General features: G+C 49.1%; 1 protein-coding gene across 1 annotated transcript in view; it reads right to left on the reverse strand.

Annotated features, from left to right (window-relative positions):
- Positions 1–13,503, reverse strand: part of TGM1 (transglutaminase 1) — a 49,947-nt gene that overhangs the window by 13,392 nt on the left and 23,052 nt on the right. Inside the window, exons 4-5 of the mRNA XM_035135859.2 lie at positions 4,450–4,701; positions 1,264–1,382 (exon numbers count right to left, since the gene is read on the reverse strand). Coding sequence (XP_034991750.2) covers positions 1,264–1,382; positions 4,450–4,701 — 371 coding nt within the window. The remainder of the gene's footprint in view (positions 1–1,263; positions 1,383–4,449; positions 4,702–13,503) is intronic.

The following is a 13,503-nucleotide window of genomic DNA, read 5'->3' on the forward strand; positions in this document are numbered from 1 at the left end:
CAGTGCTGCTCTGTTCTCTTCGAAAGAAGTCAGAGGGACCTATGGTTCTCCTCCAGAAGGCCTATAATAAGCCTTCGTTCCGGATTTGCTTGCCCAGAGCTAACATGAGGGGTTAGATTTTATCTGGCCTTTATTGAGCATCTGTTCCGATTTGCTTACGGGGAGGTTTTATGAGCATTTTCCCTTCACGCCTCCCAATTTGCTTGTGGGGCATTTATCCATATTTCCGCTGCTCAGTCCTTCGCTTCATGCCTCTCCGGGCGTATCCCCAACACATTTGTAACTGAAAAATGTCTGTTTTTTCAAACTTTTACTTTAAAAAAAAAAACAGTCGGCACTGCTGAACACTCCTAGCTGGGGTGTAATGTGCAAATGATTCTAAAGAGGAGGAAGATTCATAGAATCATAGAGTTGGAAGGGACACCAGGGGTCATCTAGTCCAACCCCCTGCAATGCATGAATCTCAACTAAAGCATCCATGACAGATGGCCATCCAACCTCTGCTTAAAAACCTCCAAGGAAGGAAAATCCACAATCTCGTTTTTGGTAACTTGAATCCATTGGTATGGGTCCTCCGAAACGAGCTTGCTTCCATGGAACAGCCCTTGAGACATTCGAAGATGGCTATCATATCTCCTCTCAGCCTCATCCCTTCTCCGAGATAAACATACCCAAGTCGCTCATCCATTCCCCATAAGGCTTGGTTTCCAGACCCTTGATCCTCTCTGTCGCCCTCCTCTGCGCATGTTCCAGCTTATCAACATCCCTCTTAAACTGTGGTGCCCAGAACTGGACACAAGTCACAACAGAGCAATATTATGACTTCCCTTAACCTGGAAGCTATGCTTCTGTTGATGCAGCCTAGAATGGCATTAGCTTTTTTTTGCTGCTGCATCACACTGTTGGCTCACGATCAGTTTGTGGTCCACCAAGACCCCTAGATCCTTTTCACATCCCATCTAATATTTGCCGGTTCTTGCCTGCCTGAGTGCAGAACCTGAGATTTGTCCCCGTTGAAATCCATTGTGTTAGTTTTGGCCCCGTTCTCCACTCTGTTAAAGTCGCCTTGAATTGCAATTCAAGAGTTTAGGAGAAGTCATGGAAGCCAGAAGCAGGTTCGATGAACCCGTGGGCCCTCTCACCTTGCACAGGGGTCCTGGTAGTGGCAGAAAGCCTCATCTCTGAGGGCTGATGTAAACAGTACTGAAAACTCTGAGACCTTAGGCCACTTTGCATCCTGCCAAGGAGCCCCCCAGGGCCTACCTGGGCGTAATTCCATGTGCGTTCCCCAATCTGGGATTCGGTCCCATAGTAGATCCTCCCCGACTCGTTCAGCACATACTCCTCCAGCCAATTGGTCTGGGCCAGGTAAACAGGATCCTCTGATAGGGGGAAAAATGGAAGAGGGGAAGTTTAGGGCAAATTCAGGAGCTTCGAAATTACAGGCCTTTTAAGGGAGGAGAGAGGGCGCCGAATGTCTGTGCAAAAACCACCAACGGGAGGTGAACATTTTGACTCCCTATCATCTTAATTGTGTTTTTCTGTTGATTTTTTATGATCCTCTTTTCCATTTGATTTTTCAAATACAAATTTATAACAAAACCAAATACAGTACAGATTTCTCTGAATCTCACGACTTCCCCCCCCATCCCCTCTCCAGGGGTCCTAATGTCAACGTTTTCAACTGCATATTATATCATAATCTATATTTTATAGCCAGTGCTTTTTTTATGTAAAAAAATGTTGAGGGGGTATTCTTATTTTGACTCAAGAAAACCACCATTTTATAGTTCAAATCGGGGGACATAAACACAGTAAACGGACAGAAGGACAAAGATTCACAAAATGTTTAGGGGTATGCGTCCCCCCAGAAAAAAGCTCACTGTTTATATCTATCCAGATTATCCATCGTATTTATTACATTACAAGTGAGATTAAAATCCTGGTAATGTTTTCATCTGCTCGGTGACCCCCTAAATAAATTATGAATCTTTCCCATTCTTTCTTAAAGTTTTTGTCCTCTTGGTTCCTGAGCTTTCCAGTCAGTTTTGCGGCCATTTTTGCGTAATCCATCAGTTTAGTTTGCCATTCCTCTCTGAAAGGGACACTTCTTTCTTTCTATCTCTGGGCTAGTAGCATGTGTGCAGGTCTTGTTGATTTTTTTTTTTAAAAAAGTTATATTGTTTTTATGCTTTTATATGACATATGTCACTCTTTTTTTTTTTTGGTGTGTGTGTGTTTTGCAATCATTTTTTCAGCAGGAAGGAAAATGGGTGCTCTACGGATGCTCAGAGGCACCCTTCGCTTGGCGTTTTCCCAACCCAGCTCTGCCTCGGAGTACAGTGGAGTTCTGCTTTCCCTGAGCTCAACTTAACCTCCCCAACTCTTCCTTTTTGAGGAAAAGGGAGCTGACCGTCCCCAGAAGAGGACCGGACCTTCTGGAACCCACCCCAGGGGCATGCGCAGAGTGCCTTTTGTTATTTTGCATCCCTTATCCTGACACTCCCTGAATGTTCTGCTCAGCTGGCCTTTGTAAAACTCTACAATGCGGAGCCAAGAGATTTATTTTCTTTGGTGCTTTATTCAACATACTCCATTGGAGATAAAATGTTTCCTCTCTCCACTCCCCACCCATTCCCATTTTTTGTGTGCAGGGTGTGTCCGTGGGACAGAGATAAGACAGTTCTCCCGTGGTTCTTGGCATCCAGACAGGCTTTTGCTGGCCAAACCCTTCCAGCAGCGAGGAGGCTAGGAAAATGAGACCCTCCCATAAAATCGGGGAGAGACTCTGGCCTGAAATGTGGGGTGTGATCCATGAGAGGCAGTCAAGTACAACATTCTTTGAAATGCTGGAGAAGACATGCGAGGGGATGTTTGGTCCAGCCAGTCAAAACTGCCTGTTCCTCCAGGCTGGAGGACCCTTCCCTTCGCATGTGATAGAAGGTGGGCTTGACCTAACCTGTCCAGGTAACAAAAGGACGAGTCACTCAGCACACCTCCCTCTTTCCCCCCACTTCTTTCTTCGTTTGACCAGCTTCTGGCTAGGACTGCTCTGCTAGCTCTCAGATAGCAGAAGCACTGGGATTATTCCCCCACTAGTGTAATTCAGCCCGTTGAGTAAACGGGCGCTAGAACATCCCGAGGTTCGGAGAAGCGCTTGCGCAGCGCTTCTCCGAACCCCGGGACCTGTCCTTGTGGTCGGCGGCAGGGGGACAGGAACGGAGGAGGAGAAAGCAGCCCTTTCTCCTCCTTCCTTCCTCTCCCCCAGCTGCTGATAGGAAGGAGACATCCCGGGGTTCGGAGAAGCGCTTGTGCAGTGCTTCTCCGAACCCTGGGACCTGTCCTTGCTGGACGCACACGCGCTCTCTCTCCCCCCCCCCCCGCCGCCAACGCTCAGTCCGGCTGGGAGCAGCGGTTGGCGGCCGCAGGGAAACGGTAGGTGGGGGGGGGGGAGAGCGTGTGTGCGTGCAGTCTCTGCATCCAATCCCTGTGTCCGTGGGCCACATGCGCAGTAGCGCGGACACAGGGACACAGGGAATCTGGACGCAGAGACACTTGCACTTTATTATATAGGATATGGGTGAGATCCATATGTACGTATTTGTAACTAAGTCTCCCTTCAGGAATCCGACTGTGAACGGATGGCAGTAAACTTCTTTTATTGACTTTGAATATGTTTATATGCACAGATAAATACACTGATATCCGGAATGAGTTTACACAGAATATATTAGCTCATTGACAACCATATGTGTGTTGGGACAGTATGGCAATAATATACAGTGGTACCTCCGGTTGCGGACATGATCTGTTCTGAGGTGCCGTTGGCACCCCAAAAAGTCTGTGACCAGAGCGGGGCTTCTGCGCATGTGCGAAGCGCGATAGAGCGCTTCTGCGCATCCGAGAACCGTGCAGAACACTTATGCGCATGTGCAAACTGTGCATAACGCTTCTGTGCGTGCGTGCACGGCGAAACCCGGAAGTAAACACTGCCGGGTTTGCCGCGTTCTTAACCCGAAAAAACGCAACATGAAGCGTTCACAAGAAGAGGGATGACTGTACACATCTGTATATTAATACAGTATATGGTAATGTAACAGTACTTTTTTCTCCACACCCCCCCCCATTCTCGCTCACTCTTTTCTTTCTTTTCCTCACTCTATCTATTCATAAATGAAATTCTTCTAATAAATTAGTGTCACTGACCCCAATGGCTATGTTGTGTTTCCCCTGTCGGAGACAGCACACACTTCCAATTACCGGTTTTAGAAACTGCTGCAGCTTCATAGAATCATAGAGTTGGAAGGGACCCCGAGGGTCATCCAGCTCAACCCCCTGCGATGCAGGAATCTTTGGCTCAACACGTGTCTCGAACTCACAACCTTAAGATTACAAGCCTCGTGTTCTACTGACACATACACACAAAGAGGGAGAGAGAAAAAAACTTACGTTTGCACCAGGGGTTGAAGAGGATGTAAATATCGTAGCGGGGGTCAAAGGGCATCTGATACTCGCCCGCCTTGGTCCGCGTCTTGACCCCAAACTGGTACTTTCCGATCACGGCGTTGGGCGAGGTGGTGACCCGCAGGGATATGTTGTTTGTGCCTGTTTCGGTCACCTCTGCTGACCAGAGCCCTCCGTCCATGGCCTTGCCCACTGGAACCAGAATGTACGTCCCCTTTGAGGTCTGCGGTGATGGACCTGGGTGGAGGGGGGCGGGGGGAGAGAAAGAGAGAGAGATTAGCGGGAAGAAGCAAAGGCAAAACTATTTGGTCAAGCGATCCACCTGCTTCCTGTGTCCGCCAACTAAAGTGGTACTTTGGTTCTCAAACTTAATCCGTTCCCGAAGTTCGTTCCAAAACCAAAGCGTTCCAAAACCAAGGCGCGCTTTCCCATAGAAAGCAATGCAAAACGGATTCATTCGTTCCAGACTTTTAAAAGCAACCCCCAAAACAGCAATTGAACATGAATTTTACTATCCAACGAGACCATGGATCCATAAAATGAAAGCAATAAACCATGTACTGCAGTCACACAACCAATCAATCAGTAGCTGAGCTGGGGTTGCACGCAGTCACAAAAGCAAAACAAAAAAGCCACAGAAAATGCAAAATAAACAGCAAAAAGAGACAGACCTCAGCGTAACATTCAAAACGGAAGTGTGGCACTCAAAACGGAAGCATAATACTCAAAACGGAGCATGTTTGGCTTCCGAAAAAAGTTCGCAAACCAAACACTTACTTCCGGGTTTGCAGTGTTTGGGTTCCAAGTTGTTTGAGTACCAAGGCGTTTGAGAACCAAGGGACCACTGCATTATTATGATTTTTATTCATTAATTTGTCACCGGCCCCTTCAGCCCGAAGGCACCAGGCCCATCTGCAGGATGGAAACGCGATGTTAAAAACAAAAAGCAAGGATAAAAATAAGGCGGGTTCAAAAAAACCCCATGCGCTTCAGGGGTCAGAAGGCAGCTTAAAAGAGGCGAGACTTCAGCATTCTCCAAAAGATGCGTAAGGCGTACCTTTTATCATATGTGGTGGACGTGTAAGGTAATAAAAGCGTTCTGGGAGATGATATATAGTGAAATGAAAAAAAAATGTTTAAAATAACCTTTGTTAAAAAAACCCCAGAAGCTTTCTTATTAGGAACTAGCTGGCCCTGCCACGCATTGCTGTGGCATTGTTTGTTAAATGGCGGGTCAGAGTCCAGATTCCCCAGACCGTCAGAGTCGCCCCTGTGTTGTGTTTGGATAGGGGCATGCCTGTGTCTCCCCACACTCTGTTGGGACCCATCCCAGGGAAGGTCTTAGTTATCCCTGTCACCTATTGACAGACACCCCCCATCCCAATCAGGGAAGGACTTACCTATTCGTGTCCTCGATTTTGACCCCCGAAACCCACCCCAACCAGGGAAGGGTTTACCTATCCCTGACCCCTATTCCCCCCCCACACCGATTGAGGGTAATACGGAGGGGGGGGTTGGAGGGGTGAGCGGCCTGGTCTCGGATGTGCGATCTCCGAGGCGGGCTTGGTCCACTGAGGAGCGGCTTGGTCTCGGGGTGGTTTGCTCTCTGTTGGAGGCATGGTCTCCGGGGCGTGAGGGATTGTGTGAGTATGTTTGTCCATTGTTCGTTGAATGTCCACTGGAGGGTGCATTTTTTTTTGGACCACAAATCCAGGTTTTTACCTGTGTTAGGTGTGTCAGCTGGTCAGTATAAGTGCATGATTACCTGCTCACATGCGACTCTGAGGTTGTGGCCAAATTTCAGGACGATCGGGTAAGTGCTTGTGGGAGAAAAGTGGGGAATAACACACATGCACCTTCACTATTATAGATAGATAGATAGATAGATAGATAGATAGATAGATAGATAGATAGATATAGATTATAGGTACTGACAACCCAAAATATCAGAAAAGACTTTTTATGTATGGGACAACAGCCGTTCGGGTGATACTAGCACAGAGGTGGAAAGAAGACAAAAGTCCCTACAAGAGAGGAATGGGAAGCTAAGATGATGGACTATGCCAAAATGGCAAAGCTGACTGGAAAACTCAGGAACCAAGAGAACAAAAAGAATGGGGGAAATTTATAAGTTATTTAGGAGACCACTGCAAGCAGATGGAAACATGAGCAGGATTTTAATCTCACTTGTGATGTAACAAAGACCATGGATAATATGGATTGATATAAAATATAGATTATGGAATAATCTACAGTTGTAAATGTTGATAACAAGACCCACAGAAAGGGGGCGCGGAGGCTGGAGTTTCAGAGAAATCTCTATATATGGATATGCATTTGGATGGTTATCATTTTGTATTTGTAAAATCAAATAAAAATGATTCCAAAAGATGCGTAAGGAGGGCACCAAATGCCCTGCGTGGGAGGGAGTTCCACCGCTCAGGGGCCACCACAGAGAAGGCCCTGCCACCCGCCACCCCCAAGTCTCTGAGGGCGGAGGAACAGTCAGGATTGAACAAGCACATTCTTCCCTGAGACCTCCAGGTATAGGGCGGTATATAAATTCAATTAATAATAGCAACAATAAAATATTAATAATATTACCAGTTTTTTTTAAAAAATTGTAACCTGCTCTTCAGTAGCTACCCCCTGCGCCCCAAAAGGCTCCTGTACCTTACAGTTCTTGCACCTCAGGTTTGCAATGTAAAAGATACGACACTAAAGGAAAAGGGATGGGGAGGGAGGAGGAAAGAAGCAAACTCAGGGACTGGTTCTATTTCAAGGGAGAAACTTGACCTTCAGTGGGGAGGGCAGAAACCTCAGAGCAGTCCTGCCCCGCCCCATTAGCAAGCCGGGAAGTCCCGCCGCAAACTGTCCAGATCATTGCCTTTCAGCCCTGGCAGCTGCCCTCCTCGCCGCTGAACTGCGTTCTCAGGTTTCAAACCCAGGACCCACTTGTCTCACCTACAGGAATGTGCCTCGCCCTGGGTTTGGCAGATGCCCCGCTGCGCCTGGCATGGCTGCTCCCGTCTCAAATCCAGCTTTCCGTATCAGTTTGCGAGTCCTCATGAAAACCCGCTAGCCTTTCAGTACGAATTTCTCCCAATATATGTACAGTTTGCAACTTGGCCCAAGGCACCCGTTTTTGCAAAGCTATCTCCCCTTTCGTGCAATGCCCTTTCGTATGTACTGCTGGGCTGCCGAGTTCCTTGCCAGATTCTATTCACAGCACCCCATATGGCCAGCTATAATATAATTTCTTGCCGTATGCTGCCTTTGTTATACTTCTTGCCAAAGTGCAACTTATTGCAAGTGCAGTCTCGTCGATAAGCAACCCAGGCAACTTATTTTATTGTTTTTAAAGCAGGATTTCTAAGCCACAGCGGTTGATCTTTGAATAACTTGCTTTGGGCGGAAATCTACCAGGTGCAGCCTGTTGGAAGCCTCCACGGACGGATTTCTGCCTGCCACCCAATTCTTAAGCGTGCAACAGCTCTGCCCAGGAGGCAAAGGTGGCAACTGTGCACCTATCTGAATGTAGGAATTTTCTCTTATCTACTCTGTTCATACAGGGACCCAGGTGGCGCTGTGGTTAAACCACTGAGCCTAAGGCTTGCCGATCAGAAGGTCGGCGGTTCAAATCCTTGTGACGGGGTGAGCTCCCGTTGCTTGGTCCCAGCTCCTGCCAACCTAGCAGTTCGAAAGCATGTCAAAATGCAAGTAGATAAATAGGAACCGCTCTGGCGGGAAGGTAAACGGCGTTTCCATGTGCTGCTCTGGTTTGCCAGAAGCGGCTTTGTCATGCTGGCCACATGACCTGGAAGCTATACGCCGGCTCCCTCGGCCAATAATGCGAGATGAGCGCGCAACCCCAGAGTCGGTCACGACTGGACCTAATGGTCAGGGGTCCCTTTACTCTGTTCATGCTCAGAAGTACCCTGAACCTCAAGGGCACGAGAAACATACATCTCTCCACACACAGCCAGAACTCGGAGTCTTTTTTTTTGTGTCTGGGTCACAGACCATATCTCCATTAAAAACACACGCCTGGCTGCTTCTCTCGCTCGATTTCCGTTGTTTGTTGATATTAGAATTTCAGGAACTGCTGGCTTTATCAAGCAAGGCCTGGAAGCAGCCAAAGGAGGTGGCTGTTTTCACCTCAGGTAGCCTGCAAAGCAAAAGCAGGATGTGCTCCCCCTCCGCAGCCTTGGTGGGCCTGTGTTTCGAGAGATTTTGACCCAAGGCATTCCACCACTGCACCGCCTCGGAAAGATGCATTTCAGCCAACCGCAGAAGCCGGAACAGATAACCAAAAAAAGAACACGGCAGTGGTATAAACAGAAGACATTGTCAAATGACCACCCCTCTACCCCCACCCCACAAATGCCAGCAAGCAGCTGCTCCTCTGCCTTTCACAAATATTTGGCCACCAGAAAAGTCGATCAGAGTTGCCAGGCTGCGAGAGGCACAGGAGCAAGGCGTGCCGAGAAAGTTGGCTACTCTTGCAAAGGTCCCCCCACCAGCCCTGAGGGCCACATTTCTTTCTGAGCAAGACCTTCCTGGGGCCACAAAGTGGTGGTGGGAAGGGCCGGAGGCAAAAATGGGCAGAGCGATGAATTAAAAGCTTGGGCACCGAGAGCCAATGGGCTATGTGGAAATGGCAAAGCCGGTAGCGTTATTAGGAGATCAAAATGAACTTTTAACAGAAGAATGGGGGGCTTTTTGGGAAAAGCACTGAAAACAAAATTGCGGGCAGGATTCAAAATAGGAGCAGCAGGAGAAAAATGATAGAATTATTTGCATCAGAGGGATTTTTGTAATTGAGTTTGATATATAATACAGTCACGAGTGCCCGGGAGGCGTAGTGGTTAGGGTACGAATCCCCACTTGGCCATGAAGCCCACTAGGTGTGACCTTGGGCCCAGTCCCTGCTTATCTCTCTACCTAGCCTACCTCGCAGGGTTGTTGCGTGGGGAGGGAGAGAACCAGGCGTCCCACTTCAAGCTTCTCGGAGGAAAACACGGATTGAGGTTGAATCCTGACAAGACAGAAGTACTGTTCGTGGGAGACAGGAGGCGGGCAGGTGTGGAGGATTCCCTGGTTCTGAATGGGGTAACTGTGCCCCTGAAGGACCAGGTGCGCAGCTTGGGAGTCATTTTGGACTCACAGCTGTCCATGGAGCATAGCTGCCAAGTTATCCCTTTTTTTAAGGGATTTTCCCTTATGCTGAATAGGCTTCCTCGCGAGAAAAGGGAAAACTTGGCAGCTATGCCATGGAGGCGCAGGTCAATTCTGTGTCCAGGGCGGCTGTCTATCAGCTCCATCTGGTACGCAGGCTGAGACCCTACCTGCCTGCAGACTGTCTCGCCAGAGTGGTGCATGCTCTGGTTATCTCCCTCTTGGACTACTGCAATGCGCTCTACGTGGGGCTACCTTTGAAGGTGACCCGGAAACTGCAATTAATCCAGAATGCGGCAGCTTGACTAGTGACTTGGAGTGGCCGCCGGGACCACATAACACTGGTCCTGAAAGATCTACACTGGCTCCCAGTACGTTTCCGAGCACAATTCAAAGTGTTGGTGCTGACCTTTAAAGCCCTAAATGGCCTCGGTCCAGTATACCTGAAGGAGCGTCTCCAGCCCCATCGTTCTGCCCGGACACTGAGGTCCAGCTCCCAACGCCTTCTGGCGGTTCCCTCATTGCGAGAAGTGAGGCTACAGGGAACCAGGCAGAGGGCCTTCTCGGTAGTGGCACCCGTCCTGTGGAACGCCCTCCCAGCAGATGTCAAGGCAATAAGTAACGATTTTACTTTTAGAAGACAACTGAAGGCGGCCCTGTTTAGGGAAGTTTTTAATGTTTAATGCTGTACTGTTTTAATATTCAGTTGGAAGCCGCCGAGAGTGGCTGGGGAAACCCAGCCAGATCGGCGGGGTATAAATAATAAATTTATTATTATTATTATTAACACGGGATTACACACGCAATACGAAAGTAATATTTGGTTGGTGGGCTCTGGCAGTGGGGAGAAGAGCGCTCCGCGCAGCACCTGTTGAACTGCGGCGCTTTTGCAGACAAAGCTTGCTTCGGCTCTTGTGCAAAAGAACCAGATCAGAGAGATAAGCGCACACTCCCTTGCTCGGAGTAGACCCACACCCAGCAGCTGGGCCCGAGGTGGCTCCTCGCATCCTTTGGAGGGAAACTGGGAGCAGGTTGTTGTGTCCCAAACCTCCTCATGTTCCCTCCCAGCCTCCAGCAAGCAGGTCGGGGCAGGAAAGAGCCAAACCTGTTCTTAAGTGGGGTGTGGCACCTCCATATCGACTCCTTTCTTCTCCCTCCTACACCCAGAGAGGTTGCAGCTGGCAAGAGGTCCCACCGCTGTGTCACCCGCGTCTCCCTTCATTCCCCTTCTCCTCCCTGGCTGTGGGTGCGCCGTGACTCTCCCTCCCACCCTGTGACGCAAGCCTCGTGCCTTTAAGCAGCCGTATGGCGGGCGGAAATCCAACAGGGGGCGTTTCTCCCGGGGCTGTTAGAAGAAGCTGCACCCGGTGGGTTTCTACCTGCGGCAAAACCGCAGGTTAAGGGGTGATATGATAGCCATGTTCAAATATATGAAAGGATGTCATATAGAGGAGGGAGAAAGGTTGTTTTCTGCTGCTCCAGAGAAGCGGACACGGAGCAATGGATTCAAACTGCAAGAAAGAAGATTCCACCTAAACATTAGGAAGAACTTCCTGACAGTAAGAGCTGTTCGGCAGTGGAATTTGCTACCAAGGAGTGTGGTGGAGTCTCCTTCTTTGGAGGTCTTTAAGCAGAGGCTTGACAGGCATATGTCAAGAATGCTTTGATGGTGTTTCCAGCTCTGCAGGGGGTTGGACTGGATGGCCCTTGTGGTCTCTTCCAACTCTACGATTCTATGATGCTACATTCATTTTGAAAGTTTCCAGGGGGCAGCCGGGGAACAACTGAGGAGGGCAGGAACACAGCGGAGGTGTGCAAAATGCTGCCCCCGTTCCGGAGGAGAGCCTTGCCCAAACTGGTGCCGGCTGGGAGTTGCACAACTTCCGGAGGGCAGAGAGTTGTGATGAAGGCCTCAGGCTTTGCACCCTATGAAACCCGACCGATAGGGCATTCCAGGACAGACGAGAGGTAGGGACTCCTCTTGCACAAAGTATAATTAACATCTTTCTGTAATGTGCTCGCCAGAAGACTTGGGAAGAGGCTCTTTCCAAGAAGATTACCTGGATCTTTCTCCTCTACAAGCTTACATCCAATAGGGGTATCCTTAAGGGCTCTCTGCTGGAGGAGTTCTATGGCCCTACCCCCTATCTGGGCATCGGATGGAAGCGATTCCTCACAGATTCCTTTAGCGGGATAGCCTTAACCACGGAGGGTCAGGCGGAGGCTATGGTTATCTCCTGCTTGGACTACTGCAATGTGCTTTACCTGGGGCTACCTTTGAAGGAGGGGACCCAGGTGGCGCTGTGGGTTAAACCACTGAGCCTAGGGCTTGCTGATCAGAAGGTCAGCGGTTCGAATCCCTGTGACGGGGTGAGCTCCCGTTGCTCGTTCCCAGCTCCTGCCAACCTAGCAGTTTGAAAGCACGTCAAAATGCAAGTAGATAAATAGGTACCGCTACAGCGGGAAGGTAAACGGCGTTTCCATGTGCTGCTCTGGTTTGCCAGAAGTGGCTTTGTCATGCTGGCCACATGACCTGGAAGCTATACGTCGGCTCCCTCGCCAATAATGCGAGATGAGCGCGCAATCCCAGAGTCGGTCACGACTGGACCTAATGGTCAGGGGTCCCTTTACCCTTTACCTTTACCTTTGAAGGTGACCCAGAAACTACAATTAATCCAGAATGCGGCTGCTAGACTGGTGACTGGGAGCGGCACTGGGAGCGGCCGCCGAGACCATATAACACCGGTCCTGAAAGATCTACATTGGCTCCCAGTACGTTTCCCAGCACAATTCAAAGTGTTGGTGCTGACCTTTAAAGCCCTAAATCAGGCATCACCAAACTGTGGCCCTCCAGATGTTTTGGCCTACAACTCCCATGATCCCTAGCTAAGAGGACCAGTGTTCAGGGATGATGGGAATTGTAGTCCAAAGCATCTGGAGGGCCGAAGTTTGGGGATGCCTGCCCTAAATGGCCTCAGACCAGTATACCTGAAGGAGCATCTCCACCCCCATCGTTCAGCCCAGACACTGAGGTCCAGCTCCGAGGGCCTTCTGGTGGTTCCCTCCCTGCGAGAAGCGAGGTTACAGGGAACGAGGCAGAGGGCCTTCTCAGTGGTGGCCCCCGCCTTGTGGAATGCCCTCCCATCAGATGTCAAGGAAATAAATAACTGAGTTTTAGAAAACATCTGAAGGCAGCCCTGTTTAGGGAAGTTTTTAACGATTGATGTTTTAATGTATTTTTAATCTCTTGTTGGAAGCTGCCTGGAGTGGCTGGGGAAACCCAGCCAGATAGGTGGGTTATGTATGTATGTATGTATGTATGTATGTATGTATGTATGTATGTATAACTAAATACATTTACTATTATTATTATTATTATTATTATTATTATTATTATTATTATGCGGGAGGCAGTGGAAGACAGGAGTGCCTGGCGTGCTATGGTCCATGGGGTCACGAAGAGTCGGACACGACTAAACAACAAATTATTATTATTATTATTATTATTATTATTATTATTATTATTATTTAACCTCCCCTCCAACCATGATGAAAGATGGCTGCTATCGTTAATCCCGCCGTGGAGACTCCATGGAGAGCTGCAGTTTACCTGCTCGGACCCAGAGAGCAGGAGAGAACCAGTGCCTTCACACATCACCTTGCTCCTAGCAGGCCTTCTTGGAGGGATGTGGTGGACACACTACAAAAGGCACGACGATGGACCTTTTGGTCCGATGCAGCAGGCCACATCCTCTTGACACACGAATCCTGCCAGGGATCAGGGTGGGGCAACCTGTTTGCCAACAACACCGCCAAGGAGATCTGAGCTGGCAAATGCCCGGCAGGTTTCTGATACCATCA

This window comes from Zootoca vivipara, chromosome 13 (assembly GCF_963506605.1).
Source record: "Zootoca vivipara chromosome 13, rZooViv1.1, whole genome shotgun sequence".
Lineage (NCBI taxonomy): Eukaryota > Metazoa > Chordata > Lepidosauria > Squamata > Lacertidae > Zootoca > Zootoca vivipara.